Source organism: Nicotiana tabacum, chromosome 22, assembly GCF_000715075.1.
Source record: "Nicotiana tabacum cultivar K326 chromosome 22, ASM71507v2, whole genome shotgun sequence".
Lineage (NCBI taxonomy): Eukaryota > Viridiplantae > Streptophyta > Magnoliopsida > Solanales > Solanaceae > Nicotiana > Nicotiana tabacum.
This window is the reverse complement of record NC_134101.1, coordinates 34248915-34265173: the sequence shown is the minus strand read 5'-3', so window position 1 is coordinate 34265173 and position 16259 is coordinate 34248915. Positions and strand designations below refer to the sequence as shown.

At 37.2% G+C, this 16259-nt stretch overlaps 1 protein-coding gene and 1 pseudogene across 1 annotated transcript; both read left to right on the top strand.

Moving 5' to 3' along the window:
• Positions 1–4041: 4041 nt before the first annotated feature.
• LOC107797483 (glutamate receptor 2.9-like) lies at positions 4042–8338 on the top strand (annotated as a pseudogene).
• A 3884-nt stretch (positions 8339–12222) lies between these two features.
• Positions 12223–16050, top strand: LOC107797487 (uncharacterized). The gene is made up of 7 exons (XM_016620387.2): positions 12223–12698; positions 12863–12925; positions 13667–13803; positions 14253–14290; positions 14401–14446; positions 14808–14972; positions 15657–16050. The coding sequence occupies exons 1-7, from the start codon at positions 12253–12255 to the stop codon at positions 15833–15835; spliced, it is 1074 nt and encodes a 357-aa protein (XP_016475873.1). The 5' UTR covers positions 12223–12252; the 3' UTR covers positions 15836–16050.
• The last annotated feature ends 209 nt before the right edge of the window (positions 16051–16259 follow it).

Below are 16259 nucleotides of genomic sequence, written 5' to 3'. Positions count from 1 at the left end.
CATAGGTACTCGTCACCTCACATATACGCCGCTCACATAAATTTCACTTAGCAAATAATCTAAGGTTCCTAATTCCCTCAAGTCAGGGTTAGACACAACACTTACCTCGCTCTGAAGGCCACTTAATTCTCAATCACAACTTTTCCTTTGTAATTCACCTCCAAACCACCCGTATCTATTAAAAATGACTCAATAATATCAAATATTTCTAAAGGAATCAATCATGTTTCATAACTTAAATTTTCCAATTTTTCCTCCAAAAGTCGAAAAATTGACCCCAGGCCCGCTTGGTCAAAACCCGAGGTTCGGACCAAAAAGTTTTTGCCCATTCACCCTCCCGGCCCGAATATGTAATTAGTATTGGAATCCGACCTCAAATTGAGGTCTAAATCCCCAAATTCCCGAAATCCCTATATTATACTGTAACCCTTAATTCTACCATGAAAACTCTAGATTTTAGGTTGAAAATTCATGAAATGTAATGGGTAATTAAAAGAAAATGATTTAGAATCACTTACCAACAATTTGGAAAAGGAATGACTCTTGAAAAATCGCCCATCACCGTTTGGTTTTTGAGAAAAATGAGTTTTTTGGTAAAAATCCCGTTTTGGATTCTTTTAAGTGATGGGCGACAGTGTTCATCGCGTTTGCGAGAGCACTGTCGCGTTCGCGAAGTGTATGGGCTGCCAAGCCTTCGCGTTCGCGAGGCAGTGCTCGCGTTCGCGTAGGCTACCCTTCCCTGGTCTTGGCGTTCGCGAGACATTGCTCGTGTTCGCGATGAAGAAAAGGCTAACTCCCCCTCCCCAGTGCCTAACGCTACGCGTTCGCGAAGGGTAACGCCCCCATTGCTTCGCGACCAAGACTTCGCGTTCGCGTAGAAGAAATCCTCAGCTGCCCAGTTTACTCTTCGCGTTTGCGAGAGTACCTTCGCGAACGCGAAGAAGGACATGCCAGAACACAGATTCTGCAGAAAAACCAGATTTCTAAAGTCCAAAACATCACGTGACCTATCCGAAACTCACCCGAGCCCTCGGGGCTCCAAACCAAACATGCACACAAGTTTAAAAATATCATACGGACCTACTCGCGCGATCAAATCGCCAAAATAACACCTAGAACTCTAAATTTAGCACCAATTCAAATAAAATTCTCAAGAACACTTTAAGATTTCTAGTTTCTCAACTGGACGTCTGAATCATGTCAAATCAGCTCCGTTTCTCACCAAATTTCACAGACATGTCTTAAATATCATAATGAACCTATAACGAGCTTCGGACTAAAATACGGACCCGATACTAACAATGCCAAATATCAATCAATTCTTAAAAACAAATAATTTTCAAACTTTTAATTTTTATCAAAAATTCATAACTCAAGCTAAGGACCTCCAAATTCGATTTCGGGCATACGCCTAGGTCCCATATTTCGATACGAATCTACCGGGACCATCAAAGCACGGATCCGGACTCGTTTATTAAAAATATTGACCGAAGTAAACTAAAATCAACTTTTAAGGCAAAAATTCTTATTTTCATTAGTTTTCAACATAAAAGCTTTCCGAAAATCTGCCCGAACTGTGCACGCAAATCGAGGAGGGTAAAATGAGATTTTTAAGGCTTAAGAGCGCAGATGCGAGTTCTAAAATATAAGATGACCTTTTGGGTCATCACAGATATACTTTGTATAACAATGATAAGACCTCAGTTAAGAATTTAAATTTATTGTACTATCGTGATGTCACTCAATATCTGCACATAACTGATTAAAAGTTGCATTTTCATAAGATCTGTAGCCTCCAGTCTGTTATTAGTAAGGACAAATTGGATTTTTAGAGGTATAAGAAAGACGACAAGAGATATAGATTCTTCTTGTGGTCAGAGAGGCTGAAAAGCTAAAGGTGTTTAAGAGGGAGTTATTGGTGCACTCTTTTGACCTTGAGTTTGCTTGGTCACCAAATTAATTTATAACATTCGGCTCCAAGTCATAGTAGAAATTTAGCATCACTAGGAATCAAATGGTTGGACAACTTTCACTTACAATTTGTTGACAATGCTGATCACTCTTTACGGGAAAAGTTAGACAACTTTAGTTTTTCTAGTGTTAATAGTTACGTTTTGTTAGAGCAATTTCAAATTTATCAACTTGCCTGTTACAAAATCAACTCCCTCCATATCATAAGAATTAATTGAACTAGTTAGTTTTAAGTAGTTGAAGATGTTCTCTACCATACTAAGAGTATCCCTATATCTAGTGAAAGTAATATGCTGCTCAAAACTTAACCGAAGTTTCTACTTTATGGTATGTATGGTAGTCGATGTTCCCTAGTTGAAGTTTATGAAGTTAGGTGCTGAATTATTCAATTCTAACTCTTCGTGTATTTTTTCCATTTCTCTTTTTTAGATTACAAGGTATTGGGACATCCGCCATCGTGCAAAATGAGGACCTTGAGGAGATGCGGCGAACAATTCACCAACTTTCTAGGAACTATGTGGATGAACGAGAAAAAAGAAAGCATGAAGAGAAGATTAGAGACGCACTTAGGAATGACATCGACTCCCTCAAGGCTCAAGTGAACCACTTAATCGGTCTGCCCCGCTCTCCGCCAAAAAGGCACATTCATAAAGAGGATGAAAGTGATGGAAATAATATAAATGATGAAGAAGATGAGGGGGAATCCGAAGACGAGGAGTGATTTTATGTTTGGTTGGATGTTAACTTTGAATGTTACATTTTGAAGTTTGGTTGGATAGTTTTGATGTTTGATGGGATAATTTGGATGTTTGGATAGTTTATAAAGTTTTGTCGTTGTTAAGCTGAGTTTAGTTGTGGTTGCATTTTTGTTTCTATTATAATGTTCTGGCTGGCAAGTCTATTGTAATATTCTGGCTGGCAGGTGGTGCAACAAAAAATAGGCACTCCCTGGCAAAAACGTACCAGATTTACCGAGGGACTTACTGACAAAGTCCGTCAGAATAATTATTCATTTTCCATCCAGCATTCTTAATTAGTGAGGGAGTCCGTCGGTAGTCTTGAACCAAATTTTTAAATTTTGTTGAAAATACCGACGGATATCCATCGGAATATGAATTTATTCATATTTTAGATTACTAAATTAAAATTCTAAACTTACCGATGGTGTCCGTCGGTATTATTAAATTATTATTTTTAATTTACCGACGGACATCCGTCGGTATTGATATTATTAATATTATATTATTTTATAATATACCGACGGATATCCTTTGGTAATTACTGACGGATTCTGTCAGTTTATTTTACCGAAGAAGGATTTACCTACCAACCACTTACCGACGGACTTCCGTCGGTAAAGCCTTGTTACCGAGAGACGTCCGTCGTTAATTGACGTCGGTAAACATGTGATTTTTAGTAGTGTATTGGATTATATTTACCGCAATATATTTTCTTGCACGAACAACTGTATGTTGCACTTTCAAGAGTGATATCAAGATCGACAACAAGAGTTCTGATTAAGGCAGAGCAACCAACGAATTAGGAGGAAACATAAACAAAAAAAAATATTGTCCACAAAGAAATGTTCGTTAAGATACCATCACAATATATACTTTTAAACTATAATATATAATTATCTAACTAGCATGACAAAATTGATCATTTGTGTAAGTTTTGATGATATCCTTTTATTTTAAATATTATTCTAATGTAATAATATTTTTCGGCATTTAGATGATTGTTGTAATATTATACAAAAAATTTCTCTCATTAATTAAATTTTATTATTCCTTCATATAAATAAATATTTAAATCAACACGTGTCATTATTAACGTGCAACATAGGTATTAGTTTTCTGAAAATTTGTTTTGACACGCCCTGCCTCATTAAGACTTTGCCCCGCCCTGCCCCATTTGCCATCCCTACCGATCAGGGTGGTGGGTCATAAGTGTGTCTGGTTGTTTTGGCGTGATAGCAAGCTACTACTGACCAAGACTAAACTGAAACCGCGTAAACTAAGATTAACATTATAGTAGTATATAGTAGTAGTAGCAGCCTTATATGTCGTCGTCTTAGGATTTGTAATTGAGCTTGCTCGGAACTTTCACCATACTAAATTTATCAGCTCCCTCTGCCTTAGACAAACTATGGATACACAAGTAGGTGTGATTGGGGAATAAGTACCAGACAAAGTTCAACCAAATGAATTTAGTCACTATGTTCAGTTAGTTTTGATTTGGTCAAACGAGGAAGCTTACTAGCTCTGAAAGTCCTCTCTCTCAATAACCAAACGAAATATCTTCAACTTTTCCTTCTTTCAACTTATATTTGACTTTTCTTTCTACAATTATTGGGTTTTGGTCTAATTATAGTAGTTAAGGAATTTACTGGTCGAAGAGTAAGAAGTTTCGTGATACTGAAGCCCACCCATTTGAGAGAGCTTAAACACATCTTTGATAGAGCTTTAGCTTTGAAAGGTGGTTGCTTGCACAAGCACAACTGCTTTCCCAACTCTCGGACTAACCGAGTTTTCAAAATGCAAAATTCACGATGCCACTTCCTAATTTTTTTTGTTCAATTTGTCTCCATCATTAGCTTTTGCCGATACATAATGCCAATAAGTGGTAAAGATGAAACTAGTGTTGTAAAGCAGGTGGATGTAGGCATAATTCTTGATATGGAAACAAATGTGGCAAAAGTAATGCACACATGTATCTTGCTAGCTCTTGAAGATTACCATGCCGCTAATCGCAGTGCCATTCGGATAGTCCCTCACTTCAGGGATTCCAAGAAAGATGACGTTGAAGCAGCATCCGCTGGTAAATTCAGCTCTATGATTTACTTCTATCAAACTAGCTCATCTCTACTCGCTTTGTTCATGACATACTTTGGTAGTTAGTACTCACTTCATCCCAATTTATATGATGATCTTTGATTAGGCACGAAATTTAAGATAACTTACTAAATACGTAAAGTATCGAAATTCGAAAGTATCCTTTTAAATGAGTGGTGGTGAGAGTTTCTCATGTTTTCTCATTTTAATTGTGTGGAGGTGAGGTCCCGACAAGTTATGTTAATAAGAGTATAGTGGGGATGCAAAGATTAAGTAGTTTCCACAAAAAAAGGTATCTTTGTTTTTTTTTTTTTTTTTTTGGGGGCCTAAGATACTCTTATTTTCACTGGTTTTCCTATTTTGAAAGGGATGTTCAGACAATATCTTACAGTCTAATTGTGTGTGTGCAGCCATATACTTGCTAAAGGATGTCAAAGTACATGCCATCTTTGGGCCACAAATGTCCACACAAACTGATTTTGTAATTGACATAGGGAAAAGAGCAAAAATCCCTATCATTTCTCCAGCAGCAAGTCCTTTACTTACAGTCAAGGAAAATCCCTACTTCATCAGAGCAGCACTTCCTTCTTCCAGCCAGAACAAGGCCATTGCAACAATTATTAAGAGCTTTGAATGGAGGGAGGCTGTAGTCATCCACGAAGATAGCCTCTATGGGACCGGGATAGTTCCACATTTGACTGATGCCTTACTGGAAATCAGCACCTTAGTCTCCTATAGATGTGTTATTTCTCCTTCAGCCAATGATGATCAAATCCTCAAGGAGCTATACAAGTTGAATACAATGCAGACCAGGGTCTTTGTTGTACACTTGCGACCTTTTCTTGCCTCGCGCCTTTTCCTCAAGGCCAAAGAAGCCGGGATGATGAGCAGTGGATATGCATGGATCATAACGGATGTGCTAACGAGTCTTCTGGACTCGGTAGATCCTTCAGTGATTGAATCATCAATGCAAGGTCTTCTTGGTATAAAGCCTTATGTTCCAAGATCAAATGAGCTTAACAATTTCACCAAGAGATGGAAAAAGAGATTTCGTCAAGAGTATCCAAACATGGACCAAGTAGAACTCAATGTTTTCGGGCTATGGGCCTATGATAGCATTACCATCTTAGAAAAAGCAGTAGAGAAAGTGGGCACCACTGCCATCCCAGAATTCAAGAAACCAGACACTAGAGAGAACTTAACGGACTTAGAGGCACTTGGAACCTCAGAATTGGGATCTCTGCTCATCAACTTTATGCAAAACACAACGCTAAAAACCGGACTAAGTGGTGATTTCCGTATCATTGATCGAGAATTGCAGCCATTCCCATATCAGATTGTGAATATAATTGGAAAAGGAGAGAGAAGCGTTGGTTTCTGGACAGAGAAGGATGGAATTTCCTATAAACTGAGGATGAATGGTAAAACATCTAATAAGAGTAATAATAAGCAACTAGGGACCATCATTTGGCCCGGTGATTCTACTATTGTTCCAAGAGGCTGGGAGATTGCCACAAGTGGTAAGAAGTTAAGGGTTGGAATTCCTGTCAAAGGAGGGTTGGAGCAATTCATTAAAGTGGAAATAGATTCAACTGGTTTCTTTGCAGATGTCTTCGGCGAAGTCATCCAAACTTTGCCATATGCTCTCCCTTACGAACTTATTCCATTTCGAATACCAGATACCCACACTCTTCCAGACTATGATGATCCTGTTTACAAGTTCATTTTTAAGGTAATATATACTCCCGGTTCGTAGTAACCTCTTTGGTTGAATATCTTGCTCACATGCTACTATTTGGGACCTTCTTATCTACTTTCTGCTTTTGTGACCAACCGTAATTAATGCCATAATCATTGTTTGCTTTAACCAGGAATATGATGCAGTTATAGGTGATGTGACCATTTTAGCTAACCGATCCGAGTATGTAGATTTCATACCTTTTACGGAGTCGGCTATTTCTGCAGTTGTGCCAGTAAGGGATGATGAGAGGAAGAATGCGTGGATTTTCTTGAAACCTCTACAGAGCAAACTTTGGATAACAATTGGAGCATTTTTCGTCTTCATTGGTTTGGTGGTTTGGGTACTCGAACACCGTGTAAACAAAGAGTTTCGAGGACCCAAAGGCAAGCAAGTTGGGATGATATTCTGGTTTTCCTTCTCAACTCTCGTTTTTGCTCACAGTAAGTCTCTAACTCAAAGCAAGTTACATATGAAAGCTTTATATTCTCCTTGTTTCTTAACAGATCATATGGCTGGTTGCAGGAGAGAGGGTAACAAGCAACTTGACAAGATTTGTGGTGATTGTGTGGGTTTTCGTGGTTCTTGTGCTGACATCAAGTTATACAGCCAGCTTAACATCTATGTTAACGGTGCAACAGCTACAACCTACTATAACAGACCCCAATGATCTCATCAAGAATGGAGAATATGTTGGGTACCAAGAAGGTTCCTTTGTCAAAGATATCTTGAAGCACATGAGATTTGATAGCGCCAAGCTTAGAAGCTATAGCAAATTGGAAGAGTATAATGATGCCCTCTCGAGAGGAAGTAATAATGGAGGTGTTGGTGCAATTGTTGATGAACTACCTTATCTCAGTCTCTTCCTCAACAAGTACTGCTGGAAGTATATTATGGTTGGTTCGACTTACAAGACTGCTGGCTTCGGATTCGTAAGATTTTCTCTGCATCATTTAATTGGAAAGGTTCCATAACTGAAGTTATACTACCAATGGTAGTTTACTTTATCTATTCCTGTATTCCACTCTTTTCTCCACAATTTCATGCAGGCGTTTCCAAAAGGATCTCCATTGGTACCTGACGTCTCAAGAGCAGCCTTAAGAAGGGAGGGGTTATGAATAACACAATACAGAACTGGTCTGGGAATGAAACAGATTGTCCAGAGAAGGATGGAATGCCTATAACATCTGATAGCCTCAAGCTAGATAGTTTTAAGGGCCTTTTCCTCATAGCTGGTTTATCAGCAAGTTCCGCTCTTCTCATATTCTTCCTCGTCTTTCTTTATCAGAACAGGGAAATCTTAGCCACTGATGATTCTATATGGCAAAAGCTTACTGCTATAGCAAAAGTCTTTGATGACGAGAAAGAGAAACCTAACTCTAAGTCAGAAAAGCCGGGTGAAGGCAATGAAAGCCAAAAGACTACACCATTCACAGCAAGTGCAGCTTCCCCTGAAATATTGCCCAACTTTCCATCGCAAAGCCCAGAAACCAGAATTGCATTGCCTCCAGATGAAGGGTTCTCTACAACAGAACCTGGAACTACACTTGAAGAAACCATTACAGAGGAGAATGAAGAGAGATGATACATATAACTGCCACTAAAATTATGTAACAGCCTAAGAGAGATCACATAGTGATGAACTAGCTTGAGAAAAACTCAACCAAATTGCACTATCATTTTGGCACTCCTGGCCATAATATTTGTATCGAGATTTTAGATGGATAAGCAAGATTTAAGAAGATATTTTTGCGCTCTTGGCAAGATTTTATGCGGATAAAAGCAAGATTTAGAGGAAGAGTAACAGCTATTTACTTTGAATGTCTTAAATAATTCAACTCCAAGTGGTTCATGAAAAGATAAATATTAGGTTTGCTAACTCACCACACTTAGCCAGCCTAGAATGGCTGGTTTGAAGTTATATGCAATCTGTTATGGTCGTGCATCAACATAATCCATCAAGCATCAAACTTATTTCCAAAGTATTGTACTGGAGTAATGAAGGAAAAGAGTTCAAACTTCCAACCATGATTTTTATGGTGGTGTTAGCATTCAAAATTAGAAGATTTATTTTTGAAAAGTATTATATAATGTAAGTCGTATTGGTATTATTTCATTAGTTTTAGATATTTAGTTCAAGCTCGTAGGAAATAAAGCATACAACAATTCTACTCTACCCTCTTCTTCCTTCTCACCCTTTTTGAAGACGGAGAAACGCTGCTTCGCTGACCCTGGCGGTTACTTTCGGTTATGTTCCGCAACAATCTTCAAAGGCTCAATGACTTATATTACACAGGTGAACATTGGGGTTGATGCATTATGACAACCCCATGGCCATTGGACAAGTTTCGTTAGAAAAACGGAAATAAGTTTCTTGACAACAGAAGCAGGTTCTAAAAATAAACATTATCTCAATTCTATCCAACAAGTATCAAGGTCTATCGGCTATATTATTAGCATATAAATGTTTTTATGCAAGCTCCAGCAGACGAGCACCGTATGTAATGCCAGGAAAGTACAAAATTCATTTGAGAGAAGAAATAAAGCCCGAGATCCAACCTTGTTCAGTTGGTCTCATTCTTCGGGAGAATCTGAGCGGATGGCTGTTTAAAAACCAGCAAAAATGTTTATCAGTAAGCGGAAAGCACAGCTTGCAATGGCATTAAGAGAAGAGAGCAAATAACATATATACAGGCCATATAACCCATCCTCCATGCCCCATACCCTCATCTAAAACATAAAAAAGAAACGTATGCAGAAATATGGAATTAATATTTTCAGAAGTGCATACAACACATGACAATGCAGACATGACATTTCTTAAAGAAACAAAAGGAGACAAAAAGATAAATTCCTATTTACCATAATTCATTTGTTTTAGAAATTTTAACATGCGAGGAGAGTCACTCCAATTAAAGAGCATGTATAAACACAAATAGAAGCATCTATACATCAACCATATACATTAACAACAATCAGCAGTCGCCAGTCGCACGTGGTGTCATCATAATGATCCTCTGATTCTTTTTCTTTCTCTTAATGAGTCCAACTTCCATAATTTCAGTTAGACCTTGTACTATGAAAAGAGAACAAGAGAAGAAACACTTTTTGAAAAAGGGGAGAAAAGATGATATAAATTGCATAATTTAAGCATTTCATCTTGACATGTTGAGAATATAAATGTATAGGTATATGATGAAGTGGGTGAAACGATATCCCAATGCACACTCTACAGCAGTGATTAGAAGTGAGAAAAGAATATCTTTAGGGGGAATAAACAAGAAAGAGCAGAGAATTAGTAGGCAACCAGATGGACAATATTAAGCAAATGATCGACTCTAGACAACCACAATTTGGGGAATATTTGAAGGAAGTAAATGAGTTGACTGATTTCAGACTAAGCTTTTTAGAGAGGCAAACAGCACCATCTGAATATTCAAATAAGTGAGTCTCAGCATCGCAAAATCTGCGGAAGTGGATCTATGATTTGAACTTTATGGCTTAAAAAGCTACCAAAGGCCATTTGATTTACTAGGTTCAAAATCTATTATTTGTATTAATTTAGTAAATTTTCTAGCACTATACAAGATCTAAGCTAAAGCTATTGGGTTGAGATGATCACGTATTGATTACCCTACATCCACCCCTGAGTCTGCCAAGTTAATTATCAACCGTTCGAGGTTTAAGTGGATATGATATCCACATGCAAGTCAGAAGAGCAAAGATTTCACACTCCACCAAATAAAGAAACTGGAGTGGATAAACTATTACACTAATTTTAGTTTCAACTGGTTGGTTATCTCTCTCATCAAGCCAAAGAGCTTAATAAGAACATTTCGTGTCTAGGAGCTGAAAAACGATGGCCATTTTCTACTGATTCTAGCTAGGAATTCTCCTTTTATAATTAATAGAACGGTTAAGAGAACAACTCTTACAAAAATCTAACAGAATTAATAATATTAACAATAATCTCATTGCATTCTGCAATATGAACAGAAAACCCTAGATTCAGAAATGCCACCTACTAATCACACAAAAGAGACCGAAGATAGCCAATTTGCGAATTTTAATCCATTCACAAATCCTACCACTAAATGCCCGGTGATAAAAAAGAGGAATTACTGAAACATTAATACGAATTGATACACAAATAAGGAAACCAAAGATCTGAACTTTAAGCTTCTTAATTGAAAGGGAAAAAGTAAAAAAAAAAAAACAGAGAGATTGCTTACTGGGTTTCTGAGGCTTGCCATCGACCCATTTGGAGACGGAGTAGTGGACCTTCTCACGGGTCAGGGCTTCGGACTTGTAAGGCTCTTTAAGGCAGTTCCTAACCAGGTTAGCGCATAGGTTTGAGTATGTTATGTAAGTCATCCCCGCCGACCTCCAAAACGGCGCCGCTGCGTTTGAAGCCATTTCTCTGCTGCTCTCACGTTCTCTTTCTGAATCGCACTCTCTTTCTCTCTCGCTGTTTTTTGTAGTCACAGATGAAATGAGTACTCCGCTAAATAGATCAATTCAATATATAACCAACTAATGTGATACTTTCTTTATTTATCCTCGTCGTTAATTTTTGTTTAAGTACACCCTTACCCTAACAAAGCTTAGGCTACAGGCAATATACTACAACAACAACATAACAACATGCTCAATATTATCATATACTGTACGGTCTGAGCAATATGGGAAATATAATGTGTATATATACCTTACCTTACCTTACGAGCAGGGGTGACAAAATGGTTCAAAGAAAATAATTAACTACCCATTAAAAACGGATCAAATATGGATATGAACCATATTATCCATTTAAAAAGTGAATAACCAATGGATTAACATTGAATAATTAATGAGTTTAACTTTTACATTTGTAAAGCCTCAAATTGGGGATTTCTTAAGTTTGGAGAGTATGAATTCTCCCAAAATTGATCATATTCAAAAAGCCATGGATAATATGGTTACCCATATTATTCGTCGGTTAACCCGTTTTTTATCTGTACTAAATATGGGTCAGGTTGGGTAATTTATCTGTTTTTTCATTATCCGTTTTGACCCGTCTCATATCCGACCCGCCTATTTGCCACCCCTACTTGTGAGGATAGAGAGGTTGTTTCGAATAAACTTTCGGCTCAGGAGGCTACATGCAATATATAAGTGTAAATTTTGTTGCTTTGCAAATTTATATGAGGTATTTTGAATTGACACAAAAATTTAAAGGTAATTTGAGTTGACACAAATTTAAGAATTTTTTTTTTTTGAAACTTATGATTTTAAACTTATTTTAAGCTAGCGTTTGGATATAGATTTGGTTGAAACTTGAGAAAATGAGTTTTTAAAGATGTGACGAAAAATATTTTTTGAAAGTTGAAATTGTACTTGGACAAGCATTTTACTTGAAAAAAATTTGAACTTTTGTGAGTAGAAAAGTGCGAAAACTACTTTAGAGTTGTTGGGATTTGAAATTTTTTTCAAAATCTGTAAAAAAAAAAAAAAAAAAAGATTAAAATTTATAAACAAACAGATATTTAAAAATAAAATAAATAAAAAAACTCCCAAATTTATGACCAAACCGGAGCTAATTATCTTCTAAAATAGTTAAGTTTCAACCCTTGATTAAAAAACTCCAAGTTAAAAATGTAATTTAATTTTCTTGATATACTAAAAATAATTACTCGATTTTTCTTCAACTCTAAAAATTACTCCAATGCAATGGTTTTCACGGCTGCACCTTGTGCCTTCACAATGCAGTATCCTCAGGCAGCAGCTGCCCCGGAGAGGGCGTGCGCCCATAACCTCGTGGTCCGGCGATCAATTTGCTTCTCCACCAAAATAATCATTTCGGGGGATCGACAGCTAGCCTTCAATTTCAATTTCAAATCCACAAAGTTCAGCTCAGCACTTCCGTCCAGCGGTTTGAGGTCTATGTCAATATCGCGTCCGGCAAACCACACTGTTGTACGAGCAAGTTCGACATCTTCGTCGTCGTCATCTTCATTCTCCAGCTCATCCTCACCGTGGGATGAAAAACCTTACCAAGTTTTATCGAATGGCAAGATAGTCTACTTGGACGAACAGGATGTTGTCACATTCCTTGACCCTCCCAAAGAGCTTATTCCTTTAGACCCTTCTTCTTATAATCCCGCTTCTTATCTTTGGTATATCTCTATTACTGACTTGCTTCATTAGTTAATTTTGATGCATTACAGTTCAATTCCCCAAAAAAGGCCTAAACAATTATTTATAGAAAGAGTAAAGTTAACTTTGGTCACGAATTTCTTTACTCTCAGCATTTCTCATTATTATGTGTTGTTGTGGTTAGGAAGAAAATTGGGGATATTCCCGACGAAAGGCGGCACAGGCTATTATCCTTGCTTAACCCAAGGTTTGTCTGTTACTTGATCTGCTTTCTTCTCTTGCTATTATGAGTTGTGCTTCATGAAGCAGAGAATGCTCCCTATATGACCATTTATGATGTGTTTGAGTGAGCATGGAGTTTAATAGGATAATTTGACTTTATGACTATTCCTACTATATTGGTAAGACCAGATGATAATGTTAAATTCATAGGTGCGAAATCAGTGTCGTTAGCAAAATTACCTTCACGCTAAATTTGAATTATTTAAAATGAATTTGAAATCTTCAAACAAGTTAAACTTTATTTTATGAACACTTGAGTATAGGAAGTATATTTTAACTGTTGAAATTGGAGGAAGTGCTGGGCTTTTATGTATTCGTGGTTGTTAGACATCTTAAGATAGTTCTCCCCCTAATCATCAGCTATCTAAAACCCTCAGGCCGTCCTTTTGCTTTGTTATCTATGATCTATTACAAATTTGTGACATAAACTTGCTTGTGTGAATTTTATTATCTTGCGGAGTCTCATGGTATAATTGCTTAAGGTGAGGGGAGAATCTATGGGTATAAGACAAAGCATGATTATCTCCCCCTTTCCCTCCAAGAAAGCTTGCTATGTTCGTCACATATAATTGCATCTCCAGCTTTAAGCAATTTGTGCCTCTTTTAAAAATAGCACATCCTATGTGCGCTTAGCTTATGCAACATAACATATCACACAATTGATAGTGTTACAATTTTCTCATATTTTTAGTTGAACTTCAAGCAGGTTGATATCACAAGCTTGGGAGATTGCTGGCACACGGTACAATAATTCAAAGCTGGTACAGAAAAGTGCATCTAGCTTGCTAGCAATCGGAGATACTGAAACAGTTGCTGAATTTTGGAAGTGCCGGACGAGTGGAGGTTACTCATCTTGATTTTGTCATTTCATGATCCAAATTGTTCTCTTTTCTGATTTATGCTTCTAATAGTACTGGACTATGATAAAAAAAATTGTCCAAGTTTAGCCAACATTGGTGATCTGATCTTTATTCTATTTTGCCCTTACCATCTGAAGTTTCAAGAAAATTAGACGAGAAATTTAGATGATACTGGATTTTAAAGTCACCTGTACTCAGAAGGAGTTTGATGTTAATTCATACCCATCTGTACGCATGTTTGATTGTGGGTGAGGTAGGGTAGTCACGGAGGGAGAGTTTGATGGTTGTGCCATATGATCTTTAGGTCCTTAGTGCAGCCTGTCCTACTTTTCTTACGTGACATGTTTTCTATCCGTTAGTAACATACCAGTGTTTCTGTTGTTTTCAATTCAATATTCAGATAATGATTTAAGATACTGCAAATATGAACAGGGCCACTGCAGATTGCCTGGTTAAACTTCTTCAAAAAGGTTATTCCCCTTAACTGGTGTCTTTTGGACCGATTTTCAGAGGCATTCAACTCTGGTAATTTGGTGCTAATACGCGAGTTCTTTAAGACTTTAACTAATTTTTATTCCAGGTTGTATTTCGCACCGGTGATGGGAGGGCATACGGGCGACTCATTAGTAAGTTCATTAAGAGCTATCTTCAGCTATATGCCAACACATTATGTCAATCTTTTTTTTTTTTTTTTAAAATGTAAAGAAGATAGTTGTTTGTTTCAATCCTGTTGCAGTTTGTTACTTGTCTATTTATAAATGAGTATTATGCTAGCTTGGAAATGTTGCTTTATTATTATTACAAAGACAACAATCTCAGATATATGATGTATGTCTGATAATGGTCAGGAACAATATTTAAGAATCAGGCAACTTATGTTAAGCAGCTTATTAGGTTCCACACTTACCACTGATTAACTTATGATATGCTTACTGCTCAATCGATTGCTTGTCTACATTTTCCTAACCAATCATCCACATTATGCAGGCGAATCAGTTTTCTCTGGGCTCTCAAATTCATTTTATCCTCTGTACTTTACTGTTAGTGAACTCAAAGAAGTGATGTCAACAGAACAGCCTTGTGATTTAGCATATGAATTCAAAGATGGACTCTTGGATCTCCCAGATTTTCCTCATGGTTTCCCTAAGCCAGGTGAGAGTTATTGCATCAGATATCTTGTTAAACAGGGATAGAGAGCTTCTTGTGCAAATCTCGCATTGCCCATATGCAATTTGTGCTTTGTGGTTAATTTCTTACACTTCAGTGACCTATCTACCCTAACCACTCTTGAACAATTGTTGCTTTACATGTCTTGAAATACCAGTTTTGGTAGTGAGTCTTATAGTTGTTTGAATTTCTATTTTCCTTTCTATTGCCAAGTTGACTAGCTCAAAACCTTCTCTAGCCGGTTCACATGGAAAATTTTATGGACCCTATGAGAGCCCACTATGTTCTGTATGGCACGAATTGTACAAATAAAAATGTTATGCATGAAGTTTCTGCTTAGGTCAACCTTTAGACACCTTTAAATGCTTTTCTTGCTTTCGAAGTCATATCTGACTCTCAGCTGCCAAATCTTCTAGTTCTTCTGTTTCTCTTCCAATTTCCATGGAAAATAAAAGGTTTGGGTTGGGGGAGGGGGGGAGTGGGGGAGGACTGGGGCAATGCTGGTAGATTTATTCCTCGATTAGGTTGATATTATAAACATTGCTAGTAAAGAAATACCACGTCATGGATCCTCTTCCTTGGCAATGATATAGTGTAGGCGAGTTTTCTTTGTTGTTTCTTTTAGTGCAGTTGAATTACTTACCTAATTAAGGTGTTTTAACATCTCAGCTGAGCATCCATGGCCCTTTAACGATGAGATTGTCATATACGTACGCCATGTGGGGCCAGGAGTGATGGTAGGGCAAGCCTGGCAAGAAGGAAAAGCGTTGCAACAGGTGCCTAAGAAGCTATGCGGTGAAATCTTGATGGTGAAAGAGTATTTATCTTCTCAGCCACAATCAAGCTAGTTATGCACTGTTTTTTGTGTCAACTCTTTATTCTCTGTTGTTTCTGTGACCAGAAGGTGCAGCTTTGTACAATAGGTTCAACTGAACTCAATAGTTCCGACACCTAACATAAAATTCTAAAGGTTGAATTCAAAAAATTTAATTTCTAGATCTGCCTGTCGCTGACCAACTTTCGGGCTGTAATTTTCAAGTGTACATGTCGTTCCTTCTAAGCTCTTTTTCTTGTTGTTCCAACTTTTAAGGACACTAGTACTTTGTTTAAGTTTTATTTATGAAATTGTATCTATTCTTTCTAAAAATATCTTAGGGCTATGCATAATATGGTAAATACCGAAATACCGTACCAAAACCGAAAATTTTGGTATTTGGTATTCGATATTTCGGTATTTGATATGGTATTTGGTTTATATTTTTTAAAAATTTG

What these genes read in the sequence shown, in the direction of transcription:
- LOC107797487 (XM_016620387.2), top strand. Translation starts at nt 12,253, where the DNA reads ATGGTTTTCACGGCTGCACCTTGTGCCTTCACAATGCAGTATCCTCAG. An exon ending in GAAGTGCCGGACGAGTGGAG is followed by an intron (nt 13,804 to 14,252) that starts GTTACTCATCTT and finishes AAATATGAACAG; the next exon opens with GGCCACTGCAGATTGCCTGG. An exon ending in GGCATACGGGCGACTCATTA is followed by an intron (nt 14,447 to 14,807) that starts GTAAGTTCATTA and finishes CACATTATGCAG; the next exon opens with GCGAATCAGTTTTCTCTGGG.